We start from the raw sequence: 16781 nt of genomic DNA on the forward strand, positions 1-16781 counted from the left end.
AAATCCTCAATTTTCATCCAATTGACTTGAAATTTGAAGAGGACTTGCATATCTGGTCACTGAATTCAACCACCAAGTACCTTTGAGGTCAACATAGGCCAAAAGGTCTACATAGGCCAAATTTATAAAATCCTCAATTTTCATCCAATTGACTTGAAATCTGAAGACTTGCATATCTGGTCACTGAATTCAACCACAAACTATATTTGATGTCAACATAGGCCAAAAGGTCATCATAGGCCAAATGGTCAACATAGGCCAAATTTCTAAAATCATCAATTTTCATCCGATTGCCTTGAAATTTGAAGAGGACTTGCCTATCTCGTCACTGAATTCAACCACCTAGTATATTTGAGGTCAACATCGGAAGGTCAACATAGGCCACATTTCTAAAATCCTAAATTTTCATCTAATTGATGTGAAATTTGAAGAGGACTTGCATATCTGGTTACTGAATTCAACCACCAAGTATTTTTGAGGTCACCATAGGCCAAAAGGTCAACATGGGCCATCATGTATCATTGGAAAACTTTTGGGGGAGGGTGGATTTTGCAAGTATCATGCTACGCATGACGTTTTCTTGTTATTCTGTCTGTTTTTATTCGTTTGTCACCGGCCTACAGGTCACAATTCTAAACCGATCGTCACAAAACTTAACCAAACTGTAGACGTCGTCAAAATTGAGAAGCCTATTGATTTTGAGGTCAAAGGTCATTCTTTTTTTCCGAAACTAATTTATTCCCAGATTATGCTCAATAAATTTCATCTTGATCGAATGAAGTTTTGTACTTGTCGAATTATGACGTCATAATGGAGGCACCTATGACATCAACATTTTATTCCCCATGGAGAATTTGGTGTTGTGTTACCATTTACCCTGGTGTTGGGCTAGCGGCTAGGGTGCCGGCTTAGGATCCTACGATCCTGGGTTCGAATCTTGGTCGATCGCTGAATTAACTCGGCCTGTCATCCTTCCGAGGTCGGCTAATTGAGTACCAGTTCACTGGTAATTCCCTTTGTCGTAAAAGGCGGCAAAAAGGGTTGGCGTCAGGAAGGGCATCCGGCCGTAAAACATTGCTTCAAAAAGGGGACCGAAAAACAACAACAACCACGGTTCCCGAAAAAGGCCAACCCCCGCTTTGCGGGGAAAAATGGCCTCTAAAGGTGGTTATTATATATATGGAGAGTTTTTTTTTAACAATGAGCCATGTCTCAATTTTTTCTATTCAGCACTTTCGGAGATCTAGAGGTGCAAAGTGTTTTGGTTTTTCCAAGATGGCGGCCGAACCACGTGACCGATGACATAATCATCATTAAAAAATTATACAGGTGGAGTTGCACCTATGGCGAAAATTTCCTGTCAATCGTACCAACAGTTGCAGAGAAAATAATATTTATTCTGTGCAGACAAAGACAAACGGACTCAAATGCAATACCCTCTCCTCTGGCGAGAATAATAAATGACAAAAAACAACAGGACAATGATCGAGATAAACGAGCATCGACGACAAAATTAAAGTATAAAGATGCTTGTTCGTGTTACTTTAATGAGTGGGCAACTTCAATTATACTATAATACAGCAGTATTAATTTATTATTTAAACTATGATAATCACTATTAGTAATAATAAATGAGTACTGTTAAATACGGTTAAATACATTCGGATTAATTTTCAATAAGGAAGTGAGTCTTTAACGGTGCCAGAGACTAGTAACGGTAAAATAACTCTAAAACCACTTCTTGGTTTGTGATTCCTACAAATGCCTAGTCCTGCGCACACTAGCGGCACACAGATAGCTAAACAGTAATGCAATACGATCTAAACAAATGACCAGACAAAAACATGGATGATGGCGGCATGCCGTAGTTTCTCGACGTAACAGATAGACTAAGTCCACCTAACTTGGTGTTTATGTCTAAAAATCATGATTCTTTGAACACCTTTTTAATGTTCTGCCCTTTGTAAATCTGTCTTTGTGTCTCAAGTATTTGACAGGCCATCGGCATCAGTTTAGGCGGGAGGAACGGCACAGGTGACATTAGCTGCCAGCCGAGTCACCACAACATCCGGATGAAGGGTCGCGAGAGGGTCGCCCGGCCCCCAGACCAGGTCAGAGGCTAATGGTGAATAAGAGGGGAGGAGTGTGGCACATAATGTGTGACAGACGAGGCAGAGGCAATAAAGGTGGGTGCGCTGAGGGGAAGCGCCTGCGAAATATTTTAGACAAAAAACTGGGGCCGTCTTATACACGGGATATATGATAAATAGCCAACTTTTTCGGCAAAAAGTTGGGGTCGACTTATACATGGGATCGTCTTGAGCTCGAGTATATGCGGTACTGCAAAACTGTACAGTGCGGCGCGTGTACCCAAGCCACGCCAGCCTCAACCAGTCACCTGATCAACCAATCGGCGAGCGCATCATGGCGGGAAGGCAGGCAAAAGCCCAGCACTCACTGCAAGTGCCATCACACAGGACCGCATAACAGCGAAATTTGCTCGCATGTAACGAGTTCCTGGTAGAAATAGGTCTCTCGCATGATAGCGAAATCACATATACTGAACTCGCAAAAATCGAGGGATTAATGTATCATGTTATATATCCTCTTTTGCCAAATCTCTTAATGGTGAGGAAACACTTAAAAAATTAAATAATTCTCGCATCCGAATCCGTATTGAGATCTTCACCAAAATCTAATCATTTAACCCTTGTTACATACACTACATCTCTGACAAATTTCGTCCAAATCCATCCACAACTTTTTGAGATATCTTGTTCACAGTAAGACAAACATCAAGAAATATGTCATGCATAGCACGATATTGCGATATCCCTGACACAAATGTGACCTCAAAAATAATTAGTGGTTGAATTCAATGACCAGATATGCAAATCCTCTTAAAATTTCAAGTCAATTGGATGAAAATTGAGGATTTTAGAAATTTGACAAAGTTGGTGACCGTTGGCTTATGCTGATCTCAAAAATAGTTGTTGGTTGAATTCATTTTGCTGATATGAAAATCGTATTCAATTTTCAAGTCAATTGGATGAAAATTGAGGAGTTAAGAAATTTGAAAAGGTTGTTGACCTTGTGACCTATGCTGATCTCCAAAATAGTTGGTGGTTGACTTCAGTTCGCTGATAGGTAAATCCTATTCAAATTTCAAGTCAATGGGATGAAAATTGAGGATTTTAGAAATACGAAAAAAGTCGTTGACCTTTGGCCTATGTTGACCTTTTGACCACAAAAATATATAGGATTTTGTCGGACCACGGACTCTACCATTTGGTGAAGTTTCGTGAAGATCGGTTTAAAATTGTGACCTGTAGGCAAGCATAAGCGAGCGATGAGACGCGCACGAGCACGCACGCACGCACGCACACACAAAATTTTTTTGCCAAGTAACAAAGACAAACAGACAGAACAAGCGTTACGCCTAGGTCCCCCGTCGGTGAAGTGATGTGAGTTGACAAAGTGGAAGACGCAGAAAACATGCTATGATATGATATTTCGCTCACAAGGTTCAGACATACATGGAGGTGGCCATCTTGGATGTTGACGTGGCGACCCAATTTTCAATAGCGTTCTTCCTTATGCCGAGATACACCCAAACACCAGATTAGAAGTTGGTACTTTGCTTATTTTCCAAGATATTTCACTCAAGGTTCAGACATATATATAGTGGCGGCCATCTTGGAGTTTGACGTGGCGACCCAATTTACAATAGCGTTCTTCCTTATGCCGAGATACATCCACACACCAAATTAGAAGTTGGTACTTCGCTTATTTTTCAAGATATTCATCTCACAAGGTTCAGACATACATGGCGGCGGCCATCTTGGAATTTGACGTGGCGACCCAATTTTAAACAGCGTTCTTGCTTGTGCCTAGATACACCCACACACCAGATTAGAAGTTGGTACTTCGCTTATTTTTCAAGATATTCATCTCACAAGGTTCAGACATACATGGCGGCGGCCATCTTGGAATTTGACGTGGCGACCCAATTTTAAACAGCCTTCTTGCTTGTGCCTAGATACACCCACACACCAGATTAGAAGTTGGTACTTCGCTTATTTTTCAAGATATTCATCTCACAAGGTTCAGACATACATGGCATCAGACATACATGGCGGCGGCCATCTTGTATTTTGACGTGGGTTGCACCCACACACCAAATTCGAATGCGGTCCTTCGCTTGTGCACGCACGCACGCCCGCACGAACGGACGGACGGACGGACACACGGACTGAGGGGAAAACCATAGCCCCCTTCGCTCCGCTGTGCGACGGGGAACAATAACGCACTGACAAGACCAACCAATATACTTGAAAAATCTTCGATTTTCGCAAGTAACAAGAAGATGTCATGGAGACCACGATATTTGCAAAATCCACCCCTCCCCCCCCCCCCCCCCCCGGCCCAAAAAACGTTGCCATGGATACATCAAATTGTCCATTTGATTAAAATTATGATCGATGATCTTAATCAAAGCGCGGGTTAATCGGATTAAAATCGATCATTTTTCAGAAGAAAATTTATGATATTACAAGTTTCACCTTGAGTTGAACTTTGACCTTTTGACCTCAAAATTGCTGGTTTCCCAATTTAGTGACAAAATGCAAATGCTGTTCAACTTTCAATTCAACCGGATGAAAAATATATAGGATTTTATCGGACCACAAACTCTACCATTTGGTGAAGTTTCATGAAGATCGGTTTAATATTGTGACCTGTAGGAAACTGACGTACAGACAGAAAAAGGACAGACAGGCAGACAGACAGACAAAATAACGCACAAGACCAACCAATATACTTGAAAAATCTTTGATTTTCACAAGTAACAAATAAACAGACAGACAGGGGTGAAAACAACCTCCATCCACCTTCAGTAGCGGGTGGGGTAACTAGAACGACACTCTTCGCTGTTATGACATCGATCGATAAGCCGCCGTACACATTATTACATCATTCTACATATTTGTACCGTGCTCGATTTAAATCCATTCAGCTGGTGTCAGGTATCACATTTTTACCTGACATGACCCCTGACCTTTTCAAAATCACAAAACCACCTCAATACTCACCTTTGATGGCAAGATATAATCAGTTCATCTTTGCACCATAATATATACTTATACCAAATTTGTTCAAAATCCCATCACCTGTTCCCAATTTGGCATGGCAACATACATTTTCAACTCCAATCATAAGCAACTCCAATCATAAGCAACTCCAATCATAAGCAACTCCAATCATAAGCAACTCCAATCATAAGCAACTCCAATCATAAGCAACTCCAATCATAAGCAACTCCAATCATAAGCAACTCCAATCATAAGCAACTCCAATCATAAGCAACTCCAATCATAAGCAACGCCAATCATAAGCAACTCCAATCATAAGCAACTCCAATCATAAGCAACTCCAATCATAAGCAACTCCAATCATAAGCAACGCCAATCATAAGCAACGCCAATCATAAGCCGACAAAGTCGCCGTAGGCATTACGTTTTCGGGGTTGTTCGTCCGTCAGCCCTGCCTGCCTTCCGTCCGTCCGTCCGTCCGTCCGTCCTCGTTTTTCTCAGCAACCAAATGTCCGATTGAGACGAAACTTTCAGGGTATGAGTGACACCCATGCAGAATGTTTTTATGATAATTGTGATGTCATAGGTCACGTGGTATGGCAGCCATCTTCGATTAAAACCAAATTAAAAATATATTTCTTGGAAACCGCTGAATGGAAAAAATTGAAACTTGGCACATTGTCAAGTACTCCCAATGGGGGAACAAAATCATGATAATGATGACATCATAGGTGAAGTGGAATACCAGCCAAAAATGTTTTAATTGAATTCCTTATACGAAAAATCTAAAATTGCATGCACATGATCTATGACCCATTTGTATTGAAATATTAAATTTATGACGTCATAGGTCACATGGTTTGGCAGCCATGTTGGATTGAAGTAAAATATTAAATAATTATATCTGAAACCGCTCACCATGTCGATGCAAAATTTTACAAATACCGAACAGCACTGTTGCATATAGTTTGAAAATGATGTCATTGGTCACGTGGTTTGGCATGGGTTTGCTTTGTCAAGATGGCCGAGCCATATTGGATAGAAAAACGAACCTTATCCGATCAACACAAAATTTCACAAACGTGATCCCCTACCCATACATATGCAGAGTGATGGCATCCACCCGTTGTGGGACGATGTGGAGGCATATTGGCGACAGTCGAATTGTTCTCGTTTTTACCTAACATGACCTCTGTCCTTTAGCCTCTGTCCTTTGGCACAAAAATCTAATCAGTTCATCTTTACCTCATTATACATACCTGCACCAAGTTCGCCCAAGATCCCTTCAGCCTTTCTCAAGTTATCACGGTAACGAAAACCTATCACGGACGGACAGACAGACAACCTGAAAATATAATGCCTCCGGCGACTGTCGGTGGAGGTATAAAAACACCTTTGTATTTATACATCGAGTAAGCAACTTGAGTTTCGTGACCAAAATGTACAAACGAAAAGCACGAGTTCAATGAGAAATCTGTAGTTAGTAAATTAATAACGTTTTACCTGTGATCAACCATCATCTCGGCACATCTCATCGCCCATTCCAAGATCATCACCAACTATTTACAAGTAATACAGTCACTCCACCCTCCCCACCACTTTGCTTTGAGCTTGCACCACCCCAAACACCTCCCTCACAAACTACACCTCCCCCCCCCCCCCCCAAAAAAAACTGCCTTACCTTGAACTTGTACCATCCTGAACCCCCTCAAATACGAACTACACTCACCATCTCTGTACTTATCCCACAAAAGATCTCTCAGGTGAACCCTGCTCCTCTCCGAGGAAACAACACACCTCTGCCAGGATCCCCACTCTACTTTCTCAATACCAAACACTGACCCAATCGCAGGAACAACACCACGCTGAACATGGACAGCATCGTGGGAACGACAACACCAAACAAGGTGCCCAGGCGGCGTGGTGAGTCTGCAGGTTTGACATCACATCCAGACGTCCCTGTAGGCCGCAGCAAGGCAGAGGCATCAGGTGCTTGGATGGAGCCCCCGGTGAGTCTGTAGTGTAGCAGGGGAGTCTGCTCACTCGCCATTGCACGTAGAGTGTCGTGCTTGGGGGGAGGGGGTGGTGGCGGGGTGATGTCAATATGGGGGGGGGTGATGTCAATATAGGGGGCGGGGTGATATCAATATAGGGGGGGGGGGGGGTGATGTCAATATAGGGGGGCGGGGGTGATGTCAATATAGGGGGGCAGGGTGATGTCAATATAGGGGGGCGGCGTGATGTCAATATAGGGGGGCGGCGTGATGTCAATATAGGGGGGCGGGGTGATGTCAATATAGGGGGGCGGGTCGATGTCAATATAGGGGGCGGAGTGATGTCAATATAGGGGGCGGGGTGATGTCAATATAGGGGGCGGGGTGATGTCAACATAGGGGGGTGGGGTGATGTCAATATAGGGGGGGCGAGGTGATATCAATTTAGCGGGGGTGGGGTGATGTCAATATAGGGGGGTGGGTCGATGTCAATATAGGGGGCGGCGTGATGTCAATATAGGGGGGCGGGTCATGTCAATTTAAGTGGGCGGGGTGATGTCAATTTAGGGGGGTGGGGTGATGTCAATTTAGGGGGGTGGGGTGATGTCAATATGGAGGGGTGGGGTGATGTCAATATAGGGGGGCGGGGCGATGTCAATATATGGGGGTGGGGCGATGTCAATATAGGGGGGCGGGGCGATGTCAATATAGGGGGGCGGGTCGATGTCAATATAGGGAGGCGGGTGATGTCAATATAGGGGGGCGGGGTGATGTCAATATAGGGGGGCGGGGTGATGTCAATATAGGGGGGCGGGGTGATGTCAATATAGGGGGGCAGGGTGATATCAATATAGGGGACGGGGTGATGTCAATATAGGGGGGTGGGGTGATGTCAATATAGGGGGGTGGTGTGATGTCAATATAGGGCGGGGTGATGTCAATAATATAGGAGGGGGTGATGTCAATAATATAGGAGGGGGTGATGTCAATAATATAGGAGGGGATGATGTCAATAATATAGGAGGGGTGATGTCAATATAGGGGGGGGGGGCGAGGTGATGTCAATATAGGGGGGGGCGAGGTGATGTCAATATAGGGGAGCGAGGTGATGTCAATATGGGTGGGCGGGGTGATGTCAATATAGGGGGGAGGGGTGATGTCAATATAGGGGGGTGGGGTGATGTCAATATCGGGGGGTGGGGTGATGTCAATATAGGGGGACGGGGTGATGTCAATATAGAGGGGCGGGGTGATGTCAATATAGAGGGGTGGGGTGATGTCAATTTAGGGGGGCGAGGTGATGTCAATATAGAGGGGCAGGGTGATGTCAATATAGAGGGGCGGGGTGATGTCAATATAGAGGGGCAGGGTGATGTCAATATAGAGGGGCAGGGTGATGTCAATATAGAGGGGTGGGGTGATGTCAATATAGGGGGGTGGGGTGATGTCAATATAGGGGGGGTGGGGTGATGTCAATATAGGGGGATGGGGTGATGTCAATGTAGGGGGGGTGGGGTGTTGTCAATATAGGGGAGCGGGGTGATGTCAATATAGGGGGGCGGGGTGATGTCAATATAGTGGGGCGGGGTGATGTCAATATAGGGGGGGTGGTGTGATGTCAATATAGGGGGGGTGGTGTGATGTCAATATAGGGGGGGTGGTGTGATGTCAATATAGGGGGGGGTGTGGGGTGATGTCAACATGGGGTGGGGTGGGGTGATGTCAATATAGGGGGGTGGGGTGATGTCAATATATGGGGGCAGGGTGATGTCAATATAGGGGGCTGCCTGATGTCAACATATCGGGTGGGCCGATGTCAACATAGGGGGGCGGGGTGATGTCAACATAGGGGGGCGGGGTGATGTCAATATAGGGGGGTGGGGTGATGTCAATATAGGGGGGTGGGGTGATGTCCATATAGGGGGCGACAGGGTGATGTCAATATACAGTCTCGTGAAAAAGTAAGTACACCCCATGTAAAGTTTTGACTTTTTCAACATATTTCAACATACAGCTATTTGATCTTCATTTCAACAATATTGATAGATAAAGGTGATATAATATAACAAATATCATGAAACATTTACATTTTGTAGTCCATTGTATAATTTAAATAAACATAAATGCAAATTTCGCATGTGGAAAAAGTAAGTACACCCCTACATTTATCACTACTTCAAATACCTAAAATTAGAATCAGGTGCACCAGCTCAGGTGCAAATGATTAGAACACCGTGAGAGAAGATCTTGGAGGAACTCGTCTTATTTAAACCTCAGAAATTTGGTTTGTTTTGCTCTTTGTTGTTGAAGTGTGCGGCGTCACCATCCCTAGATCAAAAGAGCTCTCTGAGGCCTTCAGAAAGAAGGTTATAGATGCCTACGAGTCTGGGAAGGGATTTAAAAAGATCTCCAAACAATTTGAAATCAATCATTCGACTGTCCGGAAGATCATCGACAAGTGGAGAAGATTCCAAACAACTACCAACTTGTTCAGGCCAGGCCGCCCCAGCAAGTTCAGCCCGAGAGCAGACCGCAAGATGCTGAAAGAAGTCTCTAAGAACCCCAGAATGTCATCACGGGACCTACAGGTAGCTCTTGCCACTGTTGATGTCAAAGTGCACGAGTCTACCATTAGAAAGAGGCTGCACAAATTTGATCTACATGGGAGGTATGCCAGGAGGAAACATTTGCTGTCCAGAAAGAACATCAGGGCAAGACTAATGTTTGCCAATGAACACCTAGGCAAAGACCAGCACTTCTGGAACAATGTGCTCTGGACAGATGAGTCAAAGTTAGAGCTATTTGGCCACAGTACCAGAAGACATGTTTGGCGAAAACCAAAGACAGCATCTGACCACAAGAACCTGATACCAACTGTAAAGCATGGTGGTGGAAATATCAGGGCCTGGGCAGCTCACCATCATAGAATACACTATGAATTCTTCATTGTACCAGAGGGTGCTTGAGGATAATGTGAGGCCATCTGTCGGAAAGTTGAAGCTCAACCGAAGGTGGGCCTTGCAACATGACAATGACCCTAAACATACCAGTAAATCCACCAAGGAATGGCTGAAAAGAAAGAAATGGAGGGTTCTGGAATGGCCAAGTCAAAGCCCGGACCGAAATCCCATCGAGATGTTGTGGGGGGATTTGAAACGAGCTGTGCATGCAAGAAACCCCTCAAACATCGCACAGCTGAAAGAATTCTGCATGGAGGAGTGGGCAAAAATTTCTCCCAGTCGATGTCAGAGACTGCTAGACAGTTATAAGAAACGCCTACTTGAGGTTGTTTCTGCCAAAGGGGGCAATACCACCTATTAGAGCCAAGGGTGTACTCACTTTTTCCACATGCGGAATTTGCATTTATGTTTATTAAAATTATACAATGGACTACAAAATGTAAATGTTTCATGATATTTGTTATGTTATATCACCTTTATCTGTCAATATTGTTGAAATGAAGATCAAATAGCTGTATGTTGAAATATGTTGAAAAAGTCAAAACTTTACATGGGGTGTACTTACTTTTTCATGTGACTGCAGAATGTGAATGAAACTGTGAAGGAGACATAAAAATTAAAACTTAATTATGGAGAAAATATGCAAATGACCAGGATGGAAAATGGAGACAAGGAGGATGTGGATGGTTCAGGTAAAGAGAGAAATTGAGTACCTATTGGGGGCTGCAGCGATAAAGAGGGGAGCGGGGGGGGGGGGGGGGGGTAAAGAGAGAAACAATGTCGGTGTGGGTTGTGAAAGTGTGTCAGAAAAAAAGTGTGGTATATAAACAGGTGTGGTGTTGGGGGAGGAAGTGGTAAATAAACAGGTGTGGTGTTGGGGGATGGGCTGGTAAATAAACAGGTGTGGTGTTGGGGGATGAGGTGGTAAATAAACAGGTGTGGTGTTGGGGGATGAGGTGGTAAATAAACAGGTGTGGTGTTGGGGGATGAGGTGGTAAATAAACAGGTGTGGTGTTGGGGGATGAAGTGGTAAATAAACAGGTGTAGTATTGGGGGATGAGGTGGTAAATAAACAGGTGTGGTGTTGGGAGATGAGGTGGTAAATAAACAGGTGTGGTGTTGGGAGAGGAGGTGGCAAATCAACAGGTGTGGTATCGTTGAGATGAATGTAGTTAAACTTAAGGATGTTGAGCATGTACCTCATGGAAGTTCCGTGAGACTCGTAACGTGAACGAAGACCGGTACACACAAACAGGGTAAACAGGTGCTGATGTGAGGAACGCAGACAATGAGAAGACTTCGAATTCCACACAAAGCGAAACAAAACCACAAACACCAAGGCTTGTGTCTCTTACAGGTCATATACAGCAACTTCCGGTCACGAGCTCGGGCACCGCCCATTTGTATTAGCGTGAACTTCCGGTCACGAGCTCGGGCACCGCCCATTTTATGAGCTCGCACTTCCTGTTTTATGGGTTGTTTGCTTTTTTTTTCTTTCCCATCGGTAGTTTTCTTTACGGTTACGCTACATCTTCAGCCTTGTTGTTTATTAAACTATTCTGTTTCTAACTGTTATGTTTTATCTCTCAGCATTATGAGCGCATATTCGCTTGTTCTTGTGCCGCACTTTTCGTTTCCCGGCGTTTGTTAAAATCTGCAAAGATTTCCATCAAGATTGTCACAGGAAATGGCGACGCACAGAAAACATGGCAGAACTATTAGGAATGGGCCATATAGAGTATTGTAGATCTGAACACTCATGATCCTTATTAATGATCTGCGCGCGACACCCACCGATTGGTGATAACAAAATCCTCCTGGATCGAGGGAGCACATTTGTCAGATGCGGACTTTTGGGCCATCTATTTATTACGTACGTAAGGCCGACGGCTGATGATTGCATATTAATGTTGTGGTGCGCGGCTGTGCCGCTGATGCAGTGCCCCTGGTCCACGTCATCTCGTACTCATTTTGCTGGACTCGCATCTGGACGATGACAACCTGAATCAACCCACCTGGTGTTCGTTCACTTTTACAGGGGCTCGAACTCAGCATCCCAACATCTCAAGACGGCCATCTTAACCGTTAAACGAACACGTGACCATATTGGTGAAATGAGAATATTAAAATGCATTTAAATAATCATTTAATATCGATCTCCTTTTTACTGCTTCGCGCATCGTCACCGAAATCCTTCGATTTCATTACCTTGCGCTCGCGAAGCGAAAAGCGCGGTTAAGCATTCCGGTAGTACGCCCGTGTCTGCATTTTAAAAATTCATTTTTACTGCAATTATTGGTCCGATTGACATAAAATTTTCACCATATGAGCGCCTCCTCCTGTAGAATATTTTATTGGTGTTATGACGTCATAAGTCCCCTGGTACAGGCGCCATCTTGGAAAAAAGAAAAACGTTGCACCTTTATATCTCCAACACCGCTCTATGGAAAAAATCGCATTGAGTACACCAAGGCATTGAGTACGAGTCATGGGATTGTTGTGTTCTTGTTTTGGTGTTTTGATGTTGGCATTTTGATGTTGGTGTTTTAAGGTTGGTGTTTTGATGTTGGTGTTTTGGTGTTGGTGTTTTGATGTTGGTGTTTTGGTGTTGGTGTTTTGATGTTGGTGTTTTGCTGTTTGTGTTTTGGTGTTGGTGTTTTGATGTTGGTGTTTTGGTGTTGGTGTTTTGATGTTGGTGTTTTGCTGTTTGTGTTTTGGTGTTTTGGTGTTGGTGTTTTGATGTTGGTGTTTTGATGTTGGTGTTTTGGTGTTGGTGTTTTGGTGTTGGCGTTTTGATGTTGGTGTTTTGGTTTTGGTGTTTTGATGTTGGTGTTTTGCTGTTCGTGTTTTGGTGTTTTGGTGTTGGTGTTTTGATGTTGGTGTTTTGGTGTTGGCGTTTTGATGTTGGTGTTTTGGTGTTGGTGTTTTGATGTTCGTGTTTTGATGTTGGTGTTTTGGTGTTGGTGTTTTGATGTTGGTGTTTTGGTGTTGGCGCTTTGGTGTTGGTGTTTTGATGTTCGTGTTTTGCTGTTCGTGTTTTGGTGTTAGTGTTTTTGTGTTAGTGTTTTGGTGTTGGCGTTTTGATGTTGGCGTTTTGGTATTCGTGTTATGCTGTTCGTGTTTTGGTGTTTTGGTGTTCGTGTTTTGGTGTTGGTGTTTTGGTGTTGGCGTTTTGGTGTTGGCGTTTTGGTGCTGGTGTTCTGATGTTCGTGTTTTGATGTTGGTGTTTTGGTGTTGGTGTTTTAGCGTTGGTGTTTTGGTGTTGGTATTTTGATGTTTGTGTTTTGCTGTTCGTGTTTTGCTGTTCGTGTTTTGGTGTTGGTGTTTTGGTGTTGGTGTTTTGGTGTTGGCGTTTTGATGTTGGCATTTTGGTGTTGGTGTTTTGATGTTCGTGTTTTGATGTTCGTGTTTCGGTGTTGGTGTTCTTGTTTTGGTGTTTTGATGTTGGCATTTTGGTGTTGGTGTTTTGATGCTGGTGTTTTGGTGTTGGTGTTTTGGCGTTGGTGTTTTGATGTTCGTGTTTTGCTGTTCGTGTTTTGGTGTTTTGGTGTTAGTGTTTTGGTGTTAGTGTTTTGGTGTTGGCGTTGTGATGTTGGCGTTTTGATGTTGGTGTTTTGGTATTAGTGTTTTGGTGTTGGTGTATTGCTGTTCATATTTTGGTGTTTTGGTGTTGGTGTTTTGGTGTTGGTGTTTTGGTGTTGGCGTTTTGATGTTGGCATTTTGGTGTTGGTGTTTTGATGTTCGTGTTTTGGTGTTGGTGTTGTGGTAGAATTTTGTGTATGACTCACAGGACTCCAATGACCGGACTCAGGTTTACAAAAGGTCTGGTTTATTATTCACTTCATTCCATTTACCAAATAATACCGCATTATTCAATGGCTGAGATTAACTCTTTTCCATGGTCCTTTTCGTTCGGCTGATGTTCTTCCGCAGCGCCGTACTCGTTCATTCCATCGTTCCGTCGGGCAGGGCTTCTGAGGACAAGTCTACCTTACTCAACGTTTGCTCTCGTTTATATCGCCAAACTGGACTTAATCTCCTCTCCGCTAATGTCCCGAGGTCATGCATCGCACCGAGTCCTGGCATCAGCTCGCTCCCCTCCTGCTGTGATTTCCATTTACACAGCAGGGGGGGGGTGCTCTAGCCTGGGGCCTTGACCAGGTGTTTCAAGAGATTACATTGTTCATACACATTCTGACACTCATTTACAAACTCGTCTTTAACAGAGTTTGCATGTAAAATGTATCTGCTTTGTTACCAGGTTAATTAATAAGTTACCAGGGCCAATCAATATGTTACACTGAGTTACACTTCCACAATTCCCTCATCTTTTTGTTTTTGTTTATATTAACCATTAATCTAAACATCAATATAAGTAAACAATCAATCACTACTAGTAAACATCATTACAAGTATAAGTAAATAATCAATCACTTTGGTAATCAAATTCCCTTAGGCATACACCGTCATCCTGCAAGAATCACAAAACATTTCGTTGGTCATTGACTTCTTCCATATCGTTCAATCTATTGCATTTGCATCACAAATATATTTTCAAAACAACACTTCACCATCACCAAGATACAACAATTTCACTTCATTTTCAAGTTTTGTAAAGCATCTGCACCATCTGGCAAAAAACGTTTGCCTCCACACAAATGTTGACTTTGTTTGAAAGGAAGGGCTGATCACTTGTGTTTGAATCCAGGTATGAAACATTTTCTCCTAATGTCTTCATAGCTCCTGCACTACTTCGTGTAGGATTTCGCTGTTGTGGTAACACTGCGGAGTCATAGACTGACCCTTCTCTCCATGTAGCATTCTTGCCACTTTTTGCTGTGAACCATAATGATTCCTTGAACAAGGCCTTCACCCAGTTGTAGTCGACTTGCCTCCTCCCTCATTGTGAGTGGGCAGCAAGTATTGGTGTGACGTTGATTGGCCAGCAAGATGTGGAACAGGGATGCCGGATGCATCCACACTGATGTTGGGACCATGGTGTTCAGGTCATTCATGGTCCTTACCAGGAGCAACCAGCAGAATCGTGCACAGCTGTTGTGACAAGGGCACAGCCGTTTTTGCAGCTCCATGCTGGTTCCCCGGACGTTGGTGAAGTAATAACATATGTCCCCGCATTTCACAGAGGTTGCAGGTAGAATGTCGTTGTCCTGCAACTTCTGATGTGGTGAATGTTCGAAGTCTTCGAACAAGAGTAAGTGATCGCCTTTCTTTCATATGTTGCAGTGTGATCCAGGCAAATGGTCACATAAATTTCCTTGGTGAAGGTAAGCATTCATCTCCAAGTTACACGGGAGAATGTCTTCATCATTCTTTGAGAAAGAGGGTGTATGCCACGATTAACTTCATTTTTTAGCCACAAATTTTCTTTCTCGAACTTCTTCCCAATTCCGTTAGCAATCCCTCCAAAATGTGATCTCGTCTTATCTTTATGCTCAGTCATATCTGAATCTGCTTTCCGCACACACTGAATCAGATAGGGTACATCTTACCATGAAATCAGCATAATCATGTATATCTTCCGACAGTTTCACATTCAACAATTTGTTGTTTTTCCTTAACTCAAAAAGTTATATTCATTTATATGCGTCACACAAATAATATTCAATCAGGTATGTATTTTATTACTAAACTAAGAATAGCATTGTATATGATTACAATCACAAACGGGAATACCTAATTCCCAACAACAATTTTCCCAAACCAACAAATTAAGCATAATGTATTATTACCATAATTCCTCTCCACTTTTTCTTTTCCCTCTTTTTTTTTTTAACAGTGTGTCACTCGTGGTGATATGAGTTCATTGATATTGTAATTGACACAACTCATAACATTGTCGTTATGCCATTATCTTAATTCTACTGTTTATGTTGCCATAAAAGTCTTCCTTTTCTGGTTCCACATTTCTTTCCTCATTTGTCACTTCATGCGTTATCATCGTGTTGTTGGTTACCTTATTCAAACACACCGTCACTAAGGCTTTCAAGCAAGCCACCACTAAAACAATTGCCAATATAACTACTAAACCAACAAACAAGTCTGCTACTCCTTGTATATGTTCATACCTATGACATAGTTATATGTCGATGACATTTAACATTATATACCAAACTAACAAGCTTCCTAAAAGGTAAATAAAGAAAATCCCTTAATATGTAACATAATCAGATTATTTGTCTTACCCTGATCCCCCTATCTCCCGGGGTTGAACTCAATCCCCTGATCATGAGTGTAGTTGTGATACATTTTTTTCACTCATGCTGTATTAATATCAGTAGATAATTGTATGTCATGTAGGCAAATAAATGTCAATATTCCAAGTAGGAATATCACATGTTGAAAATGTAATGTTTATCAATGCAAGGGGTGTTAAAATGTAATTCAAATGACTGTAAATCACGACTATCATTTTTCTACCACTGAATGTTCTGCTGGGCTGCTAGGTGCAGCCTCATTTTCTGTGGGATCGTCCACCTTAGCCCCATGTGCTTGCTTGCAATGAGAGGCATGAATCCAACTTTCTATTTTGGGTCCATATTTGTTTCTATTCTTATCAATCTCCTATGGTTTATCAATTCGTTCCAAGATACCGCAACCAAAGGTTTTAACCAAAGCTCTACCAAACTATTTCCAATTTGAACAAAAATGCCAGTGAAACAATGATTCGAAGGATTAACTTCAAGGGGTCAATAAATTTATTCTATAGCCAGATCTAA

At 43.0% G+C, this 16781-nt stretch overlaps 1 protein-coding gene across 3 annotated transcripts in view; it reads right to left on the minus strand.

Annotated features, from left to right (window-relative positions):
• The window catches only part of SLC12A9 (solute carrier family 12 member 9), a 162882-nt gene extending 151439 nt beyond the window's left edge, over nucleotides 1-11443 (minus strand). For 2 of the 3 annotated variants that reach the window (XM_068116579.2, XM_068116576.2), the window contains exons 1-2: nucleotides 11244-11429; nucleotides 6933-7158 (exon numbers count right to left, since the gene is read on the minus strand). In XM_068116579.2, coding sequence (XP_067972680.2) covers nucleotides 6933-7140 — 208 coding nt within the window. In that variant the 5' untranslated portion in view covers nucleotides 7141-7158; nucleotides 11244-11429. Of the gene's footprint in view, nucleotides 1-6932; nucleotides 7159-11243 lie in introns of all 3 variants that reach the window. The other variant, XM_068116578.2, reaches the window with a different exon arrangement.
• Nucleotides 11444-16781: the final 5338 nt, after the last annotated feature.

The sequence above is a fragment of the Myxine glutinosa genome, chromosome 5, assembly GCF_964187855.1.
Source record: "Myxine glutinosa chromosome 5, kmMyxGlut1.1, whole genome shotgun sequence".
In the NCBI taxonomy this organism is placed as follows: Eukaryota; Metazoa; Chordata; class Myxini; order Myxiniformes; family Myxinidae; genus Myxine; species Myxine glutinosa.